Below are 24924 nucleotides of genomic sequence, written 5' to 3'. Positions count from 1 at the left end.
TTATGTGGAAACATTTGCTTGTTAGGCTACTGCAACTGCCACACCTCTAGATCACGTACAAAATCCTGGGTATTGTTTCTGCAGCTTTCAGGTCAATATCATTCTTTCAGAGATCAATCATGTCACTGATTGTCAGGCACTAAAGGCAACACTAATATTGTGCTCTGTGAAGTTACTGGTATAAATTCAGTTATAAGGATCTCATTCTTTTATTGTGTGGCAAAAGATGGCTTTAAGCTTTGGTGATAAATGAATGCATTACTGAACAAATCCTTTAGTATGAAATTTGAGGTGCTTTGAGTATGTATCAGTATGCTCATACGAGATTTAGAGACCTTTTTTTTTTTTTTTCACTCGACTGCATTTGTAACCTGTAGTTGCTGATTCCTGTGCAGATCTTAATTACTCTTAATAAATTACAAGTGAAACAACACTTTATTGATGTATAGGAATATAAAATAACTAAATGTAAGCCCCACCTTTACCAGTGAGATGCAGACACTAGTGAATGAGTAATTATAATCTGTATTTTATAATACTTGTTGTTAAATACTTCTTCCAAAATTGTTTCAAATCACTGTAGTTCCTTTTAAGAGTACTTTCTGTCATAGATAATATTATTGATTGTGCATGCAGAAACCTTTAATAGATTATAGTCTCCAGTTAATAAAAACAAGCAAAATTAATTGATTGATTGCAGAGATCTAGTCCCAGATCCTCTAAATCCAACATAGAGCAGCTGAAGCTAGTAAAAATAAAAAGTCCGATCTGTGGTCAGAACTTCAGTGCGTGTTTTTTGAGGCTGTGTAAATAGAAACAGAAACAGTGAGCTCAGATATTGTCAAATAGGAAACTGTTTAATGGAAAGTAGAGTGCAGTAGTGTTATTAGGTATCACTGTACACTAATGTATCTTACAGGTCAGCAGCAAGATCATAGCTGGTAATGTTTTCTTCTGTTGTTCTTGTTTTTTAAATGTTCCCAATTATAGAAAAATCTGCACAAATAGAAAGATTATTTAAATCACAGCTGTATAAAGTTTTTAACTTTTGGAGAGAAGGAATTCTGCAGATTCACACATTTCCAAGATTATTTGCTGAAACCGATGCAGCTTATTAGACCACCCAGTGTAAGGTTCATGCCACAACTAAATTAACAGTTTTGGTAATTAACATAATATTTTTTTTAAATGTTTCTGTAATGGTTAATCCAGCAGTATGCACAAAATATTTTTAATAGTTAAAATGTACCTGTTATTTTTATCCATGAATTCAAAAAATTAAGCACATGATTTTTTTTTTTTTTTTTAAACTTTTGATTAAGAAAAAATAGTTTTAGTGGTTGAATGTTATACTTGATTAATTTCTGACTTCTCAAATTTGGACATAAAAGCATGAATTCAGTTTGTTAACAAAAACAAACAAGACATAATTTTTAAAAAACGTTTTTTAGACAGATTTCTAAAATATTTGTTTTCTCATTTTTTATCACGTGCAGTCAAAAATCTGTTAAGCACTGCATATCACCCAGCTATACTGACTCTGGTTATAGTGTCACTACTTACATGATTTTGTGCAATCAATGTTTGCAAACACCTTTTTTGTACACAAGTGTTTTTGCAAATAATCTGAAGCGAAGTATAACACTGTGAAATAAATCTCTAAGACCGAGGTACGATATGATATCCTTGTTAATACATTATTGCTAAAAGATGATCTGATTTTGCTGTTATGGCCACAAAAACCACATATTCATACTTACTTGTAGTATCCATGCTGACTGCAGTGTAGTTCGTTGTAGTGTTAAGCACCAATTTGTATATTAGCATTTTATGCTGGTGAGATTTCCTATTTCTTGATAAGTGTTTCTATTATTACTTTTTTCTTTTCTTTTTTTCACCTGACACACTTTAAAGCGTTAAAGTTTGCAATCATTTTGCACCTTTATGAGTGAAACCATGTTTGTATTTTTTTTTTTCCTCTCAGGGTTCAGCTGGACAGCTCTTTGTTCCCAGGATACTTGACACACCACCAGGTGTCATCTGCAGTAAGTACCCCGTATGTTGTGAGTAGCTGTAGCATGAAATCTGTGACAGCTGTAGATGAATATCTGGTATTTAGGAAAATGAGTGTAATTCTTATTTAGCACGTCCTGATAATGTGTCAATAAAACAAGTTTATTTGTTAAAACTTGTGTTTCTTGGCCTGGTGTTAGTTTGTCATCTGAATCACACAGTAACAGACTGAGGTACACATCAGTTTATTACAGCTGACCTGCACACTGTTACAGCGCTTAAAAATGAACTCTACTGGCTTAGAACCAGAAATCTATGATTGGTTAACCATATCTCCTAAAGTCAATCAGTTAAAAAAATCCAGGAGTGAGAGTCAGGAATTTAAAAAAAAGTACCTCACCGAATATGTGTTTGCTGCAACAAAAGCATCCAATCAAATGTCATCAAACAGCACATGGATATTGTTTAAGCGTACAGCTTCTTAACATATCCCGATAACTAGCAAGTAAAATGATCCCTAACCCAAATCTACCTTTAAAGCATCAAATACTTTTCATAAAAGATGCATTATAGTACAAAATAGTCAGTGGAACTAAATCACAAAAGCATACTGATGGTGAATGCAACTCGTGAGCCAAAAGAGCCTTTGTGCATGACTGCTGTTATAGAAACAATACAAAGAACCTCGCTCAGTATTGTGAAAAAGAGTTGAGGGGGAATAATTTGGTACTAATTGAGACAGCATTCTTTGAGCAAAAGCCTCATTCAGCCACACGAGGGCAGCAAAACAAAGCGCACGATTCAATTAAGACATTAAAAATAACTGAATAGTGGGTGGTCATAGTGGTTTAAAATACGTACATTTTTAACCAGCAATAAGCTTCAAGTTGAAGGTTTTTTCTAATGTGATCTTTGGCTGATATCAGAGGAAGTTAGTAAAAGATACATTACCTTGTAAGGCAAACAGTGGTGAAAAACAAGGAATCCACTGAAAACAAAGAACAAAACAAAACCCTCTCTACAATAAAAAAAAAAAAAAAGATTTAAGACTCCCATGTACAAATACAATATCATTAGAAGTTGCATTGCCATTCACTGGCTGCCTGCAGGCACTGTAAAGACTGGGCAACAGTTTTAAACAGTCCACTTGTGGCACTGTGCATTTACATGGTCAACATTACACTATCAACACAGTTGGTCAGAGACACACAAGGACGTACAAGGATGACAAAATAACAAACAAAACAAGAACAAAATGCTGCAGTTCAGGGGAGCTCGTCGGCTCCATCGCTCCTCAGTCTAACTGCGACAAAGAAAACACTGAAACCTTAACTGAACAACAGGCTTTCGGGAGCTGGTGATAGTTGCAGAGAAGGAAACATGTGTTTATGTGCGCATTTACCAAAGGGAAATCTCTCTCTCTGTGCATTTGCATAGAACAGCTCATGAGCGTGTGCTGACAAGTTAAAGATAACTGACATCTGAATGTTTGTCATCATCAGTGACCTAGAAAAGGAGAAAGTTGTTTCCTTATATAATTATAAACTACCTAAGGTTCTAATTTAATACATTTTTAAAAAATCTGAAGAAAATGCTTCAGAAGATTGCAGCTGTAATCACTGTGTAAAAGATTAAAATATCCTATGTGATCAAAAAAGAGGAAGTAAGTCTGAACTGTATTTGAAGCACCGAAAGGAGGTCAGGCGAACTCAGTGTTGCAACTGAATTCTCAGTTTACTGACCAGTAAAACAAGTTACTTCACAGGAGAAAGCAACTGAATAATAATTTGCAGTGTTACATAAGAAAGTTATAAGCAAATAGTGAGTGATTAAAGCGGTAAAAAATAAAATAAATTGAGGCACTAAAGATAGCTGAAGAGTACGGTGTGAAAGTATTAGGTGAGTAATGTCAGCAGCTGAATGTCGGTTAAAATAGTTCAATAGACATTTGAGTAGAATCAGTTAAAGTGTCAGCCTGCAGTGCTGAAAGCAGCCTAAATGTCAGTTAAAAATAAGGGACAAACATTTCAGCAGATGCATTTACTGCTAAAAGGAGCTGATGTGTAAAAGCTTTAAAAGGGCTACTTTGCATGACAACAGTGAAAGAGCTGGGGTAAGTGAACGCCCCACAAGCAGCTTGCGTTTCATGCAAACGTCCTGCAGCCCTCAAATGCTCAAGCTGGCTGAAGACCCTCCCACGGCACAATGCACACCCATGAAAACTCCTGGGCTCTAAAAAGCATAAAACTTCTCATGTGACTCCAGGAAAGCCATGAAAGGTATGAAAAACTGAGCTAATGCCACCATTAGCATCTGCGCACAGCTGAAAATAAGTATGAATGTGGTTAAAAAAAAAAAAAAAAAATCCAGAGGTGACAGGCACAGCAGAACAATTTCTGTGGGGGGAAAAAAACCTGAAAGCATGATGCTCAAACATGTGAGAAGAAAGTCAACAAGACTGAATTTTGTGTCATCATAAAAAGATGCTGAAATACTCAACGGACAAAAAAAAGTGTTTGGAAAAATAAAGAATGCCACTGCGAGTCTCAAAGTGAGTACACCAGTAAAACACACGCCTACAATAATCAACTTAGCAAAGAGATACATTTTCTCGGTTAATTAAACTGCAGAAGCAATGCAGGCTTTTTGGCTTCGTATTACAGATTATGTATTGTTTCACAGGCGCAGGCTGAAATAATACGGCAGCTCGGTATCTTGGCTATCTTGAGAGAATGTCATGCAGCATAATCACAAGCTGGCCCAAAGTGCATATCAGTGAGTAATGTTTACCAGATACAGGTAAAAGCTTCCCAAAGACATCAGGTGAAAAGTACTTTATCATGGATGCGTGCTTCCATGGATCATAACAAAAAAAAAAAGAAAAGAAAGGAAACTCAACAGAAGACAGGATTTCGAGTTCAACTGCAGAGCTTCTTTCCGAGCAGTGTAATAAGCAACAAAACATTTCTGCACAGTCAGTGCAGTTTTATGTTTCTCTCCCAATAAGTTATGCTTGCATATGTGCGTATAATAAATTGTGGCAGGTGTTGTACGCAAGGATTTTCTCCAGTTTTGAATCGGTGTGCCTCTCATCAGAACACCGGGGGATAAAGTATTTTGAAGAGCACTAACATTTTGGCTTTGAAGGTTCAGAAAAGTCATTTTTTTTCCTCATCGACATCCCGACTACTGTAAGTTCTTAAACATCGTGTTGCTGTGCAGCCCGCGTTATGCTCCCGCTGAAATGTCCCGACTTCAAGCTGGAGTCCAAGGTGAACAGTGGGCAGGTCTGTCATCGTGAGCGCGTTGGTTCCAGATTGAACCCTGGAGTTAATTCCTACACAGCGCCGTTCTGCAGGCGCTCAGGGGTGAAACAGCCATTGGTCTTACAGCTGCTTTCTGCTCTTTTGGCCTGGGACAGTTTCCTCTTGGCCTTCCAGCGCTGAGCCAGCGGCTCCATAAACAGAGAGAGGGAGGAGAGTAGATAGCAGAGCCCCGCCAGGTAGAAGGAACAGTCGTAGGTCTGAGTGTAATCATATAAGAACCCTAGAAAGCACAAAGATCACAAGGATGCGTTAAGAGCCTGTGTGTTCATCTGTGAATACAGTTATTATGCTTTCTTCTTCTGGCCACCCCAACTCCCTTTTTAAAAACAGGGTCATGACTTCACGATAAACTACAAAGCAACTCAACTGTTACTTTCTTCATTCCTGTATTTCTATTTATTTCCTTTACACAAGCCGTGTTGATACAAACATGCGAATGCAGATGAGACGGAGCAGAAAGGCAGGTGTAAACACATTACACAGCCATCTGAAGTTTGAGCGTTTATCCTGACGGTAATATTTGAAAACATTTTTTTTAATGCCCTACAGCCCGAGGCAGGGGCCATGACTTGCCAAATGTTTAAACAGAAGGGATAGTAAACAGAGCCACACGCTATTTCCATACGGCCATAAAGGGGGCCATTACTCACGTTTAAAACTCCCGAAATCCATAAGCTCCTCTGTGGGGATTGCTCAACACAGTGTGAGTGGGTTCAAAGCCTCTCACTTTAATGTGGGCCAAATGTTACCAGATACATTTATTTTTCCTAGAAGTAGCTCACACATATGAAGACGAAAAAAATCTAGGGCACTATATCTGTATTATGATTCAGCATTTTGTATATTTAAGGAGACAGCCTGCCAGTTGAGCACACAGGCAGATGTTACTTCTGCAACAATCTTACGCTGCAAAATCAGTGTAACAATAATACCGTTTACAAAGCAGCTCTCTCAAACCTACCATGGATACATCGCTGTTATTCTAAGGGTTTGACATGAAGAATGCAATCTGACCCTGTAACCTTTGTATACATTTCCTTAAACTGAAATTCCAGTTAGTCTCAATGTCTCCAGGCGAGCTCTGACTGTAGGTTGTTTTTCTCCTGTGTTTCAGTTTTCACACTCCACAGTGACTGCATACACCCAGACAGGCTGACACACATTTGGGAAGCACCACAAGGAATTCAGGGCCCCAGGAAAATATGTACACACACACATACAAAAATACATGTGCATAATAAGGTCTGTCAACCCATATGTATGTATGTATGTATGTATATATATACATACACATTATATATATATATATATATATATATATATATATATATATATATATATATATATATATATATATATATATATGTACACATTCACTCACTCCATGTCAGAAATAGCACACAGACACACACAAACACAAAAGTAACATCTTTGCTATCATCACATCACATACAGATGTAGTACATATGGTTATGTGTTACAGTATGGGTTTCTCATTATGTACCTTTGGAAAAGTGAGACAGCACATGCTTGAATGTTTTCCAAGATGTGAATCACTCACCTGCCAAAGGAGGCCCTGTGAGGCAGCCCAGGCCGACAAAGAACATTGAGAAGCCCATGGAGTTATTGAGCTTCTCCGACCCCACGAGATCTACCTGCGGGGCAAAACAACATACCAAGCACTTGTCACTGCCATCTATTTGCATTTTAAACAGCCCATTCTGCAGCACTACAAACCATGAACATTACTACAGGTTTTCCAACAAGCATTTGAGAGCACAACAATTTTAAATAAAGCGAGAAACTGGAAACATTTAGCACGATAACGATAGAAAAGCCAGTTCAAAATAATGGAATATGTGTTAAATGTGTTTAAAAAATGCTTCACTTTTATTTCTGCAGTCCCTAATTTCCATGTACAGCAAACATGACCTTCAGTGTTGTGCAAAAGTCTTGAGCCCCCATAATTTCTTTATATGAAAAAACATAAAACATAAATGCAAATACAGTACATAAGGCAAAACCAGTTTGTACAGTTCTAACAAGCTTGAAATTCAATATTTGGTAAGAACACATTTTTTTCTTCAGCACAGCCTGAATACGCTTGCATAAGCTTTCTTGTAATGTCTTTAGTATTCTTCAGGAATAGTTCTCCAGGCTTCCTAAAGGATATTCAAAGCTCCTCTTTGGATTTTGGATGCCTTTGGTTCTGTTATTTGACAAGATGATCCCACACTACTTTAATAATGTTGAGATCTGGGAGTCCAAACTCTGACTTTATCGTTTTCTATCAAGATAAAGTTTTGCCGACAGAGCCTCCACCATGTTTCACTGTTGTACCTCTCTCCTGACCTCAAACTGGTGATGTTCTGCACCAGAAATTTCAAATTTGGATTGATCACTCTATAAATGGTAAATGGTAAATGGCCTGCATTTGTATAGCGCTTTTCTAGTCCTCAAGGACCCCAAAGCGCTTTACACTACATTCAGTCATTCACCCATTCACACACACATTCACACACTGGCGATAGCAAGCTACATTGTAGCCACAGCTGCCCTGGGGCGCACTGACAGAGGCGAGGCTGCCGGACACTGGCGCCACCGGGCCCTCTGACCACCACCAGTAAGACCTCGTGACATTGATTTTCAGTACAGTTCTTGCGTATTTAGTCATATTTCAGCCTTTCCTCCCTCTTTCACTTCCTTAAGAATGGCTTCTTGATAGGCACCATGCCACAGAGATCATTCCTGATGAGGCCTCAGTGAACAGAAGAGCTAGATGCATCTCTCTGGCTGTGTGTCAGGTCTTTCCCGTTTTTCTTTCTTATTTCTTAAGGACATGACTATCAGTTACTGTTTATCTGCTGTAGATAATTTTGTTTTTGTTTTCTTTTTTGTTACTAAAAGAAATAAAAAAAGATCAAAATGGACTGAAAATGAGTTAAAAACAGCCAATGTCCACGAAGAACTTTGAAAGACCTTCAGAAAGAATGGAAAACTTGCTCAAGACACAGAAATAAATGCTGTTTGAAGATTTTTGCACTCTACTGTAGATGTATAAAGATAAACCTGCATTGTGCCTTTATATCTGTAATAACCCAGCATGATTCTGCTCCTCAAACATTATTGATCTAAAAAAAAAAAAAAAGCTTTAGCTGCATTTAGTTGTTGTATAGTCCCCGCCACTGCGCTGATAAACCACTCAGTTTAATAGTGACAGCATTCTTCACATAAGCACTTTATGTTGGAGAGACTCTTAGTTCATAAATCAATAAATTACAGATTACTGCTATGATCTTCCTTTCTTAGAAAACCTTTGCCTGGAAAATAAGTAATTTCCATCAGCAGGCTGGTTTTATCTGTTTGTCACTGTCTGTTGGTTCTTCCAGTCAGATTTTCTAAAAAAAAAGAAGAATCGGACGTCATCCCTTCAGCCCATAGATATATCCTGACCTTTGAGACCATACCATTGGCAAGTGAGGTCAAACGTGTGTCCTCATGCTTTTGTTTTGAGGGGTGATATAACTACAAGACACTGGATACCCACTGACTTAATGTGTTGATCTGCCCATAATAGCAGTTAGGAAACATCTCATACCACCTGCTTCAAAGTTTTTCTTTCCATGTGGGATATAATCTAATTACTAAGCCAGTTCACCTTTACATGGCCCTTAAACTGCCAGACAAATCTGATATTGCTGACTTTGCAAGGTGAATGAACTACAGACTAACAGTATAGTGAGGGTGATAGCGGCAGGTTTGGTAAAAAGTCAAACAACACTAAGAGAGCACCCTGCGTTTCATTCCAAAAATACCACTGAATACGTAGCGTTTAACCACCATTATTAGTTTTCATGCATTTTCTTTTAAAAAGAAAAACACTGAGCAATCTTTTCCTGCATGGTGTAACAAAGCAACGATTTTAATCCTATTGCATGGATGAAACATTGTCTAAACCTCGTGACTTGTTCATCGAGGTTGACTAACATTTTAGTTTTCTGGTTCTGTCATTTCCAAGTGTTTTTGGAGAATTTTGCTCTGTTCATACTCAAGACTTAAAAACATACACTTGTTAGCATTGCTGTTATCACCGTGGTCATATCAGCATGCTGACATTAGTGTTTAAATGGTATACCTGCACAGCCTTGCAGACTGACCTGTTGTTCACTGACTAAAGGACACTAGAATTGATTATTTGCACATGCACCAACTGAACCTTTTCATCTTAAACATATATTAAATGACACGTCTATTCCAGGGATGGTATTTTGAATTATGTATTTATATATTTCATTTTATTATATACACTGTATATATTTACAAAAAAACTTATAAAGTGTTGAAACCATGGGGAACAGATAATTGAGGTTGTTTGTTTCCAAAGAGATGCATGCATCCCCCTTACCAAAACAGGCAGCAGCAGAGCCATGTAGCCACCACAGAAGATGGCGAAAAAGACTGCGTAGACCATCAGCAGCATGTAAGAAGTTGCCAGTGGGGAAAGCAGGTTGACCAAGCCACACAGGATCAGGTAGGCTTTGTGGAAATGGTACTTGTGGAAAAGATTCCTGTCTGTCACCCAGCCCGAGGCCAACTGGGCGATGGTCTCTGTGATACCTGTAACAGGCAAAGGTGGACAGACAACTGGATGAGAAAGATATATATTTATATGACTTTAAATTTTGATATAAATGTGTGTAGGGCCCTTTTTGATCTGTGCATTTATACTGATGAATTCATTACAGCAGAGAGTGTTACGATGAATAAAACGATTCACATTTTAGAATGTTGTGGTTGTAAAATAAAGGTAACACAGAAGTTCACCGCGCCTTGAGGCGACTGTTGTTGTGATTTGGCACTATATAAATAAAATTGAATTGAATTGAATTTAAGTTTCTCTGGTTCACAAAGATCCAGTTGAAGATAGTTTTAAAAGCAACTCAGTCTCAAGGCACCCTTATTAAAATTCCTGCCAATTTACACATTTAACTAGTATGCAAATCTTGCATACATACGGGTGTGGCCACTTCTCAGGTAACTAATGTTTTTTTTTTCCAATGTTCTAAAAAAAACTTTTAAGGCTTTTTTTTGTAAGTGCATTACTTCCTGTCTTGCTAATTAAATAAGCTTTCAATTCATTTTATATCAAGGTGAAGCACTAATCTAGCTAGTTTTGCAGGACTGTGAGCTGATGGAACTTCCTAGCTCTACATTCTTCTCTAAAATGATTATGTTCAGTTTAAAACAAAGATGCCAAAAAATCCCACAAAAAAACCAAAAAGATGATGACCAAAAACCAGGATTGTAACAGTCCACAAACCAAATGATCACCAGTTTTATATACAGGCTAGTGCACAAAGACATGAAAAATATTCCACTAGCTGTTACTTACATGCATAACAGCTGCATAAAAATGATGCATTTCATTGCAATTTCAGTATTAACGCTATAAGAAGCAGCTTCATGTTGGACTGCATTCCTCAAGTGTGTTTGTTTCGACATCTATGAAACATTTTAGTGTTAAATCATCTACAAGCTCAGCTTTTCAAAAGAAAGGGGCCCAGGCAGAACTAGATGATCCTCGAGTCTGTTACACTGACGCTTCACTAGATGTGTGCATCAAAAGCAGGAATAACACACTGGGTTAACCAAGTGTAGATGCTTGACATGGAGCTAAGATACAGAGCACAAAATCTGCTTTGTTTTAGGTTTTTGAGCCATTTAATGATCGGTCATTATCAACACTTTTTCAGATAAATAAATGACGTTTTGAACAGCCCTGTATCTCCTGATTTTTCTTCTATTCCTACAATAAGGTTGTTGTGTTTTTAGTAAAATACCTTGACAACTACTAGATGGATTAACATGAAATTGAGATCTCACATTTCAAATTTAAATCCATCAACTACTACTTTAGAACTTGGTTCGAGGCTAATTCTGGTGTTGAGAATTAGGATTACAGGTTGATGGAGTTATTATGTGCTTAACGAAAACAACGCCAGGAGGAACTGTGAGTACATTTCTCAATGTGAAGGGTGTCTGTGTAGATGTGTAAGGAAAGGGTAAAGAAAGACTGTGAGGAGAAGGAAACTGAACTAAATAAAATAGGTCACTATTATCCAACCTAACTTCCCTGTTGCTCCTGTTCTCTTGACACAAGAATACTGTGTAACCGGCACAGTGGGTGGCAACACACCGACCTGTTAACATCTGCATTACACCAGCAACAATAAGCAAACTACCTATTGAGCATTTCTTCTCATCTGACTGATTGTTTGCTCTACTTGGGTATGATGACTGGGCAGATATGGACTGCTCTCTGCTGAGGTCAACTGGAATGCGATAGGTGATGTGGAAACTGCAGTGGTGTATTGAGCGTCGCAGGAATAGCTACAAGCAGGCAGTGCTGAGCAATTAATCAATGAAACAAACTGGTGCGGTACGGATTCAGAATGATCCATCCTTTGCACAGCCTCTGCAGCACAACTCCGCAGGCTGTAGGCAACTCTCAACTTCAATGCATGATATAAAAATCCTGCTGAATATGAGCTTACGTAGTCTAAATTCCCACTTTATGTTTTACAGTGTCGCTCTTCGTAGATAATTTGAATAAATGTTACATTAATCTACATTAACATGCAGATGTTAAGTAACAACAGTAAATTAATGAAGGAATAGACTATAAAATGCTTCATCATCGAACATCTGTGCTTTCTTTATATGACAGCATTCTCCATGGAGGTTAGAAAATTGACATGAGGCAGCTGTTCACTGTTTATGTGTCCTCCTCTTGTGATCCAAGACATATCCTGCAGTGTCTCCTGCTTGCATACTGACAAGTTGTGAGTTTGTTTGTGTGTTTTAGCCTCAGCAGGTCGATTCAGCTTTGCAGCTGTCCTTGTTCAAACTCAGCACATTGCTATTTAAATTAGGCTTCACCAAGTAGCACCTTATGCCAAGTTCATGCGGTACACTGGTTTTGACCAGTTCTGTTAGTAGTACTACCAGGTACAGACATTTGTGAATGCCTCTGAGAATTAACAGATCATGAGGGGGGGGAGGGGCATGTTGGTTTTCCCAGTTTCTATGAAACTGCTGCCTTCTCGTCTCGTCTCTTCTTCTGCACACACTTCTGCCTCAGAGCTCCTCTGCAAAGTATCAGCTACTTCAGGACTGGGCTCCAAAATTTAAAAAAAAACACAAACAAAAAACAACAACAACAACAAAAAACTGGGAGCCCCACTTGTCAACACGCCAACAACTTTACTCCATTAGCTGTTGCTTAGCGACTCCGGTTTGTTCCAGTGCTGGTGACTGAGGGTTGACGAAAAGACTGACCCGGACGATAGTGGCCTCTCTAACCGAGCCAAGTTAATGGGCCTCAATGACAAGCACTGGGTCAGAGAAAGAGGGACAGCGGGACATTGGGATGGTGGCTTTGTGGTGTGAGCAGCACCCCATCTCTTTAACTTTGTCTCGCTTTCTCCACCATTACAGCACATGAGCAGAGAAAGTGACAGAAAAAACGTGGCTGACAAAGAAGAACCTGTCTTGCTGCTTTCTGGAAGCTCTTCTGAGTAAACCCACAGACTATTATACTCTGGCTTTACAGCTTTAAGAAACAACAGACAGTTAATCTTCATATATTCTGTAATTGCATGAATCTGGCTCCAGTTCAAATGCTGCTGTTCCATACAATACTGCCTCGGTCTGTGCCACATCATATCGTCCACAATGATCGCCATATAAATTGCGACAAGATTTAAAAGTTATATGAGAAGAACAATACTACAGTAACGCCACGTTACTATAGTAACTGGCCATCGGGCATACCGGGCATTTGCCCAGTGGGCCAATGGTGATTTTTCGTTTTTATGGGCCGATGACTTTTTTTTTTTAATTTTTTAATTTTTTTATAACAGTATAAACAATGAAAGGTGTTGGATTGGCCAGATGCTGGCAGATGTGTAAAAATAACTCAGTTGTTTGGTGGTGGCTATGGCGGAGCTGCCACAAGAGGCCAGGTGGATGAGGGAGAGGGGAGGCAGGAGGAGCAGAGACCCGAGGTGAACTGAACTTCAGGTAAGAAGTTATGACCTGCAGTCTATCTGGGTCAGATATAAACCAAGTTTAGGTGGAGTTTATTTTTGTTGTGCTGAGTTTTTACCGTCAGTTACAAGAACTCGTACTGCGTACTAGCTAGCATGACAGAGTTTCTACAGCTGGGTGGGTGCTATGATGTTACTGATAGTGAACTTTATTTTATTCACAAGGTTAGTTAGTAGAGTTGCCAACCGTCCCCTAAAAAACGGAATCGTCCCGTATTGAGAGAAAATATTACGTGTTTCGTACTGAGGTGAAAAGGAACACAGTTTGTCTCGGAATTCAGCTAGGATGGAAAAAGACACAAAGCTGGAGTTTTTCTCTGTCTTTACGCTGCAGCTGCCTCTTCGTCTCTCATTCAATCGTGAAACTGATCAATGATCAGCTGATCGGCTTTTCTCTCGTGTTTGTTTATCGCCCACTTTGGGCCAGAAAGAGGAAACCAGCGGATGTTGCGCTAAACAACAGCAGCACGTTTAAGCTTGATCAGCTGTTGTTAGAATTGATTTAATATTAATTTCTAGTATCAGCTGATGTTTGCTGGAGCCACAGCTGTAAAAGCTGCTGGTCATGATGTCGGTTTGGTTATCTGGGGAGTGGGAAACATGAAGATGAAACCAGGAGATGTCCTTACTGAATCATCAGAGCTGAACAGGTGATGGAGAAACAGGTTTACCTTTTAGGTGACATGACTGAGTTGAAGGGAAGTTATGAACTGCTAGCCCATACATAAGCTGCCTTTATAGGTTAAAAGTATCAGAATCGGTGTCGATATTGGCAATACTGACCCTGTATTTACTTGGTACTGGATCAATACCAAAATTTGCAGTATCACTCAGCACTAGTGAGTGTCACTGGACCACTTGCTAGCTGCACTCCATATGACACGAAGAGCAAACGGCAGATGGAAATTACAGATGTGGTTACCTGGTGGAAGAGCAGGGCTTTAAGCAGATGGTGAAAAAGTTTGAGCCAAGATAAAAAACTTTTAGATAGAAAATCTTCTGTGATAATATTATGCAGCTCCTTATGAGTCACAAAGCTACACCACTTTAGTTATTGTTAAACTATGTGCTCAGCAATTATTATTTATACTTTTACTTAAAATATCCAGGAAAAACACAACATTGATATTTCATTAAAGCTGAGTGATTGCTATTGGGCTATATGCTGCTGTTGCATTATTGTTATAGTATAGTCACACTTCAAATTAGGTTATCAGTGACAGCAGCTCACTGATTAAGGATGGAAAATTTACATTTAATGTGATTGCCTGCAAGCTGCAAGCATCACATTTTCTAGATGTCCTGTGATTTAATTCTGAGATCCTTTCTCCCATCCCTAATGCTGACACAGATTAGTTACAGGCAGTTTTAAAACAAAAAAAGATGGTCTTTTTTTCTGAAAGCTCAAAATGCATGATTTTGACACTAATAAAAAAAATTTTACACAAAAAGTTTTGCTTTAATTCAAACAAACAAATGCACTTTTGTTGTGTTATCACATAAGAGCTGTGATATAAAAGAAGTTTGATTTATTGATACCCCCTTTTCCTCTCAAACCCCTTATCACTACTACACCAATCAATAATAGATGTACCTATGTGTCATTATTTATAGCTAAAGTATGCCTTTCATTAATATTAATACAGTCTCTATCGGGTAACAGTTATTGATTATCAGTGGGCAGATTATAAAACAAAGTGGTTAAAAACAACCACGCATGGAGCTTTTCAGTTATTCATAAATCTACAGAATTACATGCATGGTGTGCATAATGTTAATGCTGTTCTCTGTTCATATGGAGTGGCCTCATCAGTGGCACACTGCTGAACCCACCCACCCTGGCCAGTAGACCAAAGTTCAGCTTTTATGTAAGAACATCCATTACATAAGACTGCAGAGTCTGAGCAGCTCACAAATAATTAATGGCTAGAGGTTGACTGAACACTTTTTTGCATCCCTCCTCAGACTCAGTCTGAAAAAACTAAACTAAACTGGAACTTCATCTTTATACTTCAAGGTCACTACTAAAGGTTATTTTTTATAAGACATAGCTGTTTAATTCTAAATTTGTCACATCTGTGAAACTACTTCGACTGTTATTTTCATAAACTTAAGGATGTCTGAGCACTCTAGTGCTGCAGAATCAAGCCAAAAAATTCACTTCTACTTTAATCTACAGACAGAGATTCTGCATATGAACATGCACAACCTGTAAGCAAACAGCAACATTTTTGGAAACCAAAGCTTTCTTAGTTCTTTTTGTAGTCAGAGTACTACAGAGCAGCTGAGCTGCCACTGGTCACAGTGTACGTTAAAATCCATGTGGATAACAACAGAAGGGAAACCTTTCCCGAAAAGCCACCTCAAAACTATCAGCAATTTTATTTGTTTTGTTTTAAATGCTTTTGAAACATGGCCAGCGTAGCCTAGATATTGTAACTACACTCTGGAACGCCCTGAAATACTGCCAGTTGTTTCCAGAAGACAACCAGACAATAAGATTCCACATTGATCCAGCTTAAACGAGTTAGAAGTCATGCAACAGTGCAACAGTGTTGCAAATTAACTGACGCTTGCAAATGTTTCTCTCATTGGCACAAGAGTTAAGTGGATCAGAGACAGTCATTTTTGGTAAAAAGTTACACATAAATATTTCTCATTAAGTTGGAAACAAGCTTGATATTGATGACTCTTCTTTAAAAAGGGGGCCACTGGCTGTAGATTACAGATGTGATCTTGTAATCTGCAAGTGACTGTCTGCTTTTATATCTTTAATTCAACAGTGATGTTAAAAAAGGCTTGGACCCCAGAAACCCTATAATATTTGTAGCTTTTGATAAACTTTATAGATGACTTTAGATGGCTTGTATTTATTTAAATTGTGTTTTCATAATAATTTAATTTTATATTAATTTTATATCATATACTATTGCTAAAATATTTTTAAAAATGTATTTTCAAATAAATATTTTTGAAACTTATCAAATCTTTGTAATTGTTCTTCACTACATCACAGAAACATGTAAGGAAGCAAAAACAAAGGAAGCAGAAAAGTGTATAAAAACAAAATTTGTCCCACTGCCCAAACTTCTCACCATGACTGCAGACCACATGCAGGCCATAAGCTGTATTGCTCTAGCTAATTATTTACAGCACAGACGAAAAAAAAAAACAAGAGAGTTCTATTTTCCAAAATATCACACTACTCATTAAACGCTGATTGCAGTAACACAGAGAATCTATTAGCCAACATAAACCTTACCTGCGACAGAGATGATAAAGGAAGCATCCATGGCATCGATGTCCAGGGTTCTGGCTCGGGCAGACAGGTGGAAATAGGGAATAAAGTAGGCAAGCTGACTGAAGACCAAAGACCAAGTGTATATGCAAAAGAAAGGGTCCTTCAGCAAAGAGAAATCCAGTACTTTGGTTTTTGTGACAGTCACCTCACTTGGCGAGCTTGCATGTGAGGAAAATCCAACAATCGTGGACCCATTCATACTGCCATTGAGCTCCGCTGAGCAATCTGGAGTTGTGGGTTTACACTGACCCAGGTCATGATGGGGCTCATGGCCATTTACTCCATTCAGGACCAGTCTGGTCAGTTCAGGGTTCACTGACTGGTCCTGGAGTCCCTGAGTACATTGCCCCCCCACGTTCACGGTGTCCCTATGAGAGGGAGGAGGGGATTGAAGACAGTCTGATTTGGAGACGCCATTGGAAACGTGAGTGGACCCATTCAAACAGTTCTTGGAGTACTCCTTCTCTGAGGAGCTCTTGAGAGAAACAGCAGGACTCTTTTGGATGGCAGAGGAGGTAGGGTTTGAAACAGGTGGCTTTACATTGATGGGTCGCAGCAGCATGCCAGAGGCCACCAGATTCAGCATGAGACCACTGAGAATCAACATGGCTCCTAAACATGACAGTGAGAGTTTAGGATCTAAAATATCACTTTTAGATCACTCCATGGCCTGTATTTCTACACTTAGGCACAAGATTTCTCCTTCTTACCTTGCCAAGCATACCGGTCCAGAAGCAGCTGAGTGAAGGGAGCGAGAGCAAAGGTCAAACCCATACCAGAGCGTCCAATAGCATATGCCGTTGCTAACCTTTTTCTGAAGTACAGTGCTGTGACCACTGAGAAGGCCTGATACAGTAGTGCAAACCCCATTCCTGAGAGGAGCAAACAAGGTTAATATCCGACATTGCGTCAGTCACAGGGACACACAGGTTGGTTTTCCGAATTAATAACACGACACAGAACTCGTCTGGTTACTAGAGTTCGTGTGGAAACAGCAACATTAAGGTACTTTACTGTTTAGCAATTAGTTAAACTCACCAACTATCACGCCCATGCTGATGTAGAGGAATACCACGCTGTTGGCGAATATACTCAACAGGAAGCCTCCGCTAACCAGCACTGCACCGGTGATCGAGGTCACTCTGGCTCCCACCTTGGCACATGCCACAGAGGCGAGGGGCGCTACAGAAGTGAGAGGAGAAGAAACACAACGACAAAAAGCTAAATGCAGACGTACAGACCAGAAAAGGCTATTAAATACATTTTGTGAAGGAGAGACAGTAAGTCACAAGAAAATAAAACTGTGGAAAATGACGATTTAAAGAGGTGATGCAATAGAAGGAAAAGATTTTTTTTCAGTTTGAACCTCCAGACAGACGCAGACTTGACATGATGGAACCGATCCAGCTGATACTTTCTGCTGAGCCACCAAACTCATCTTGGAACGCCACAAAGAAGATCCCAAAGCTCTTTAGGGTGCCCATAACGAGGACATTTACCTGCACAGACACAAATGAGAATATACAGATAATGACAGATATATTTTCTCTGAGAGAAACTTTCCAGTTAATTATATATATATAAATGGTTCAGTGGGAAAAAAAGGGAGATTATAGAGAACAGAGGTACGCATACCAGGAAGCAATGTAGCACGACCATCCAGCCCCAGCCTCCATCTGGAGGGTCCTCATACTGGATCTCTTTCTCTTTGTCCTTCTTCGAGGTCATGGCATCCTTCCTGAACAGGTTCATTATGGCCCTGGTTTCACTTGGAGAAGAAAGATAAAATCAATCACCTCAAAGCTGCAGAAAAAGGATATCATATCAGAAGTTATTTTCAGCATAAGACCAAGAAGCCTTTCAGAGTTTTTTCAAGTAAAGACAAACAGACATGAAAAAATAAAACAATAGAACAACAATGTTCGAAATAAAACTGTGACTTTCTGCTTTTTGATTTAACTTTACAGAAACCCACAAGCCAAAACGTTAAATCATTTCGAATCAATAAAAGTAAAGTCTGATGTTATATATGATACTGACATAAAACATCCATCCATTTCCTTCTGCTTATCCAATTCAGCATCATGGGAGGGATGGAGCCCATCCCAGGTACCATAGGGCGAGAGGCGTGGTACACCCAGGACAGGTCTCCAGTCTGTCACAGGGCTACCATAGAGAGACAGACAACCATTCACACTCACATTCACACTTATGGGCAATTTCACATTTAGAATTACCATTTAACATAACCCCACTAACTGCATGTCTTTGGACTGTGGGAGGAAACGGGAGTACACAGAGAGAACCCACACAGACAGATATATTCAAGAGTAATACTCTATTACTTTTTCATTTCATTGAGCTGTGAAGTGGGGTGACCTCAGTACTACTAGACCTGGTAACATCTCTTTTGCACCCTATTCAGCTATTGGACTGGAGATAATGCTAACACTGCTGAGATATTGTCTCTACCAATGTGTAATGTGTAAGTCTTGATTATTGACTGCAGCATCTTCTAAGTCCCTGTTAGAACTAACACTGTCCTGTGTGTACCTGGTAGATGATTTCTTGTCTTTGTTATGTAATAAAAAAAATGTTTCGTTTGGTTGGGCAGCTAAAAGAGAAGTAGTTGTCTTAAACCAGCAGCAAAGTAAACCTACAGCTACAAAGCAACATTTCAACAATTTTAAACTACACATTCTAAAGCAGGGGTCTCAAACTTGGCCCGGGGGCCACTTGTGGACCACATCACCCCTACTTGCGGCCCGTATATTGACATGAAGAAAGATAATGCAATTTGGCTTTTTTGTTGGGGAGGATTTGTTTGTTGTTGCGTGCACTGTTAAAATAAGTTCTTTAAAAAGCAAAAAATGATTTAATATAAAGGTAATATGAGCAGAGAGTACAGACATGTGGAGGGATTGGCTACGTTAGCTCAGTGAGAGAGTTATTTGTTAAAAAAAACATTTGTCAAACTATCGTTTTTGGCTTGTAGCTTAAACAGAACTGAATTTTCTTCCCTGTTTGAATTCAAAGTGATGCACATGATAACCTGGTAATTAAGTAGAAATGTAAAACAGAAATGCAGCATTGATAAAAACGTTTTTCATTTACTGTTATCCCATGGTGATTCTGACCATTACCAGTCATATGGAATAATGCTATGTATCATGTTCTGCAACTGTCTCCTGCATGTAAAGATGCTGCTGCGTGTACAGTATGCACACGACCTGTTGATGGTCTGCACTTTTCAACAGCAAATTTAGGAAGACAACTGTTAGCGAGCAATGGTTTTTATTAGAATCCAGTATATGGGAACAAAAGCATTCCAAACAGATCTTTGAATCCAAGAATACGCACAAGAGTTTGTGGGATTAGGAATAAATTTAAAGCTAAATCTCTCCCCCAGAGTGTATCTTAAAATAAAATGAACTTATACTAGTAGTGATGTCCTCACTGGCCGATACCAGAAGAGGTGAAAGAGGATAATAATGGATTACTGAGTGGTTTAATAATGAAACGATTTTTAACGTATTGTGCTACACCCATTGCGTGTGTGTGTCTATGTGGTCTATGTGTAACTAAACAAGTTAAGACTTAAGCTGTAAGACTTTGGCTTATTTCAAATGAACCCATGCCTCTGTTGTTAACAGATTCAGAAATGACTTGCTCTTTTGTGAGCCAGCTTCACTGCAGTTTGACTCCCAACGGGCAACATGTGACCTTGAATTACTTCGGGCCCTTGTTGGAACACGTTTTCAAATACGCTGACTTGTATTAGCAAACATATATCCTCCTGACTACCAGGAAAAAAAATGTTGTCCAATCAAAAAAAAAATTTAAATCCCCCAATGTTTGTAAAGTAATTAGAAGACTGAAATAATTTTTTGGGAAAAAAAGTTTACATTTTTTAGATATCACATGTCCACTGCAGAGGACATTGGAAGGCCGAACGTGTAAAAATGAACTTTGATGGCAAACATTTGCTTCAACTCTTCACCAAGGAGAAGTTTGAACTCAAGGAACTGTAGTGGTTTCTTCCCCCAAAACTGCAAGTCACTGCTATACTGAAGCCACGAGTTGGTGATTGCCAGATCAAAAAGTAGAAAACTGCACATACTGTCAATTTCTGAGTGTGAGAGACCATCCTGTAGAATCTCAACATTCAATATGGTCCACGTCACCTATATTGGTAGTGTACTCAGCAATTGCCAGTGGACTTGGCACATGGACAAACCTTTTGTTTTTCTTAAACCATCTTGTGCGTCTGTCCTGAGGTTGATTGCCATAGGCAGAGGATGCCATGACAACTGTCCAACCACTTAATTCAGGTCTGAGTACCATCCCTGATGCTCCTCCTTCTTTCTTCTTCAAGGGCTTATTCCCTATGATCTTCTTCATCAGACAACTCAAGATCTGAGTTTCCCTCATCAAACTGCAATAAATTTCTTTCTGCTTCTAAAAAGGACTCCTTTTCTGGTCATTTAAAAAAACAGAACAAAATGGAAGAAATGACTACAAATGTCCACTATGGAGGACATTTTTTAAACACTTCAATACTATACTAAAATGAAGTTAGAATTAAGCATACTATGTTTTAATGTGTTATTAAGAGACTTATTTAAAATATGCTAACAACATTTATAGCTAAAAATTGCTCAATAAGAAGTTTTATGCACTTACTTTTCTTCTTCCCATAAAATGTGCTTGCAGCGATGGCTGCCATGTTCCTTAATGAAAAAACTAAAGTTCCCAAAGCTCCACCCCTTCACATTTGGTATCATTGGAAAGCCCTAAATGTCCTCTGTAGATACCAAAAGGAGGCAATTCTGTAGTATGCAGTGCATGGGAGATATTCAGGTTTAGAAAGGTGCTCTACAGAGGACAAATTTGCATTGCTGGTAGTCAGGAGGATAAATATATATATATATATATATATATATATATATATATATATATAAATATATATATAATCACCCTTATTTCAAAAATACAAGACAAAAAAATTCATCCATGGAGGCAAAAAAAGGCAGAAGTGATTTTAGGTGAAAAGGTAACAGCTAGATAGAGTTAAGTTTAAATAAACCAAATGAAAACTTTCTCACAATAAGGAATAATGACAAACTGAGTCAGCAGCTGAATGCAGGCTGTGCCAGGGTCAGCGATAAAACACAAGGGCAAACAGCAGCACAGATTAATGCATCTCAACAACAATGCAGACAGCAGTAAACAAACTCAGCTGTAAGTTTAGAAACTCGTTTAAAGTTAAGCATCTGTGTTGAGATCCAAGACACAGAAGGATGTGCATTTTAGCTTTCGTAGTGATGGTTTATCCTTAACATCCTGTTTTACCTGTAACTGTTGTTTTACTGGTTTGGAGAAACTGTGATAGCTTCCTCTCCAAACTGCGCTCTAGACACTCCTTGACTGATAAACTTCATATCTTTACAGTTGTCATCTCCACCCATAGATCCACCCATAGCTTCGACAGCCACACATGTTATTTAGCAACCAAACAATAAAAGCGCTTAGGTACCCCCAAAATGTTTCTTCTGTTTTTCTTCTGCCATGGAAGAATATGGCAGCAGCTGGAGCTGACTGGGGCCTGTCCCTTGATTGTTTTTCCAAAGTTTCATGTCTGGGCCTTGGGCACTCTAGCACCACTAATGGGCTGAAGTTGGATTTGCACCTAACTTCTGAACGATATGCCCAATTTTCAAACAAGAGTTGCGGTGATCTCTTGGATCAGCCTGGATTCAAAGCAATCCATGATGCCATTCTCAAGCACATTGGATTTTTTGAAAAGTTTTACGTTTGTTCAAAAGCTCCTTTATTTTTTGCAGTCCTTACCATAATCGGCAAAGCTATCCTTTACACGAAGACCTTTTAGACCTCACCAAATGTATCATATGGCGTGTTCATTTTTAAAAGCTTTGAATCATCACAGCCAATGGAAACATGCAGCGAGGTGCCAAACAACTACCTCATAAGTTGGCAAAGACATGCAAATTGTGATTTAACCCCTTACTGAAGGGTTAAATCACAATTTACCTCATCTTGGGGCGACCGTGGCTCAGGGGGTTGGGAAGCGGATCTGTAACCGGAAGGTTGCCGGTTTGATCCCCTGGCTCTCTGTCCTGGTTGTTGTGTTCTTGGGCAAGACACTTCCCGCCTACTGGTGTTGGCCAGAGGGGCCGATGGCGCAATATGGCAGCCTCACTTCTGTCAGTCTGCCCCAGGGCAGCTGTGGCTACAACTGTAGCTGCCTTCACCAGTGTGTGAATGAATAGTGGCATTGTAAAGTGCTTTGGGTGCCTTGAAAAGCGCTATATAAATCCAATCCATTATTATTATCTTCAGAAAGTTATCATAATAACTGTGTGTTACAATAAATCAATATTCATTCGTTAACATAACTGTTATTATATCTCAGCAACTGTTGCAAGTTTTACACTATAAAGCCCCCTGTCCATTGTGATTGTAGCAGAATACATGATGGTAAATTATCCCAATAAAATACTAACGCGTCCCTGCTCAGTGTTTGACAGTCAGTTACATAAGATTGCCTCGTATTTGTGACCAGAGATATATACGCTGTCGATGAAGGTTTAATAAATAAGTAAGCCATTCGGTTCTGCTGTATCTGCAGAATGAAGGATTGTGACTTTAAATATTAATCGTAAGTTCTGCAGAAAGAGATAACATGTGTATAAGAAGACGGTACTTCAAGAAACGAGCAGAGCTGTAAAACCACGGGGCAAACTCCAAGTTTACCAAAGTATTAGCTGTAACTGCCTGTCCTGTGCCAGGGGTACCGGACAGTCTAACACAGGGCAGAACTGTCTTTCACGTAGCTCTGAAAAAGAGGACGTGAAAGCAGGATTCCAGTGTGCAATGTAAAGACAATATTTGAACAGAGCTATCCTAAAGTCTAAACAATGCAACTCTAAAGTGATTCCATACTGACCACAGATGGTTTTTGGCTCAGGCTAACAAGGCAGCTGCACCGGCTGGACAGAAGCCAAAGTCATTGCTCCTCAACACTGCCACTGTTGCCTGATGCATCCCATACATTCTTAATGAGCATTTCTCACACTGCAGTAAAGAGCTGATGTTGAGTGGTGACTACCGACAGATAGGGCACAGCACATGCAGCTGACTCTCCAATAACCTTACTTTTTTTTTTTAAAAGCTGTTCAGATGATTCGTTTGCTAGTAAGTAACCAAGTTACTGATGTTTCTATGATAACTACAATATGATGAATTCTAATATGAATTATATTGTATTGACACAGATGTTCCATCAAGTTTTGTCATGTAGCGGGTAACCCTAAATTACATTGGCTTAAGAAAATGGATGGATGGATGTAGCAGCTGAGTCAAAGGGGACCTAACACTCGTATTTCAAGTTTCCAAACTTTTTATTGTGGGAGTCAAGTATCCACCAATCTTCTTTGTGATCTTCTTCTTTAATCAGGCTCCATTTCCAGCATCCTGTGACTGATATATCCGCTACCTCTGCTCGACACATGTCCAAACCATTTCAGCCTTGCTTCTCTAACTTTGTCTCCAAACTGAGCTGTCCCTCTGACATACTCCTGTTTACCCTGTCCACTCTAGTCACTTCTGTAAAAAGTCTTGATATTCGTCTCCAGCCACTCTACCCTGCCTGTGCTCCCTTCTGAACTGTCTATTGTTTTGAATGGTTGAACCCAGGTATTTACCCCCACTCCTTGCAGTTTTCCTGTTACACCCTTCTCTCCCAGTCACACAGCTGTTTTGCTTCTACTGACCTTCATTCCTCTTCTCTCCATTGCATACCTCCACCTCTCAACACTCTCTTCCACCTGTTCCCTACTCTCACTACAAAACATGATGTTGTGTCTGAACATCTTAGCCCATGTAGACTTCTGTCTGACCTCATCTGTAAACCTGTCCTTTAACACTGCATTGCTGGATAAAACCTACAGAGCACACAAGTTTATATGGTAAAGAAGCATATGAGATTAATAATGTTATGAACAACTAATGAACAAAATCCATGTTTGACTGAAGTTAACAGTAGGTGAAGTTGTGTTTGGTGTTCACAGCTGTTCCCCGCTTGGTTTACTAAAAACCAACAGCTTCAAAGGGCCACCCAAAACCAGTTGAACCATATGAGCATCACAATAACTTT

At 39.0% G+C, this 24924-nt stretch overlaps 1 protein-coding gene across 3 annotated transcripts in view; it reads right to left on the bottom strand.

Annotated features, from left to right (window-relative positions):
• Positions 1-1920: 1920 nt before the first annotated feature.
• The window catches only part of slc16a4 (solute carrier family 16 member 4), a 32119-nt gene continuing 9115 nt past the window's right edge, over positions 1921-24924 (bottom strand). For all 3 annotated transcript variants that reach the window (XM_040047534.1, XM_040047535.1, XM_040047533.1), the window contains 8 exons: positions 18384-18516; positions 18115-18247; positions 17787-17930; positions 17459-17620; positions 16710-17360; positions 9745-9956; positions 6901-6994; positions 1921-5559 (listed from right to left, as the gene is read on the bottom strand). In XM_040047534.1, coding sequence (XP_039903468.1) covers positions 5351-5559; positions 6901-6994; positions 9745-9956; positions 16710-17360; positions 17459-17620; positions 17787-17930; positions 18115-18247; positions 18384-18500 — 1722 coding nt within the window. In that variant the 5' untranslated portion in view covers positions 18501-18516 and the 3' untranslated portion in view covers positions 1921-5350. The remainder of the gene's footprint in view (positions 5560-6900; positions 6995-9744; positions 9957-16709; positions 17361-17458; positions 17621-17786; positions 17931-18114; positions 18248-18383; positions 18517-24924) is intronic.

This window comes from Simochromis diagramma, unplaced genomic scaffold (assembly GCF_900408965.1).
Source record: "Simochromis diagramma unplaced genomic scaffold, fSimDia1.1 OVJJ01000387.1, whole genome shotgun sequence".
Lineage (NCBI taxonomy): Eukaryota > Metazoa > Chordata > Actinopteri > Cichliformes > Cichlidae > Simochromis > Simochromis diagramma.
The sequence above is the reverse complement of the archived record's forward strand: the minus strand, read 5'-3'. Positions and strand labels throughout refer to the sequence as shown.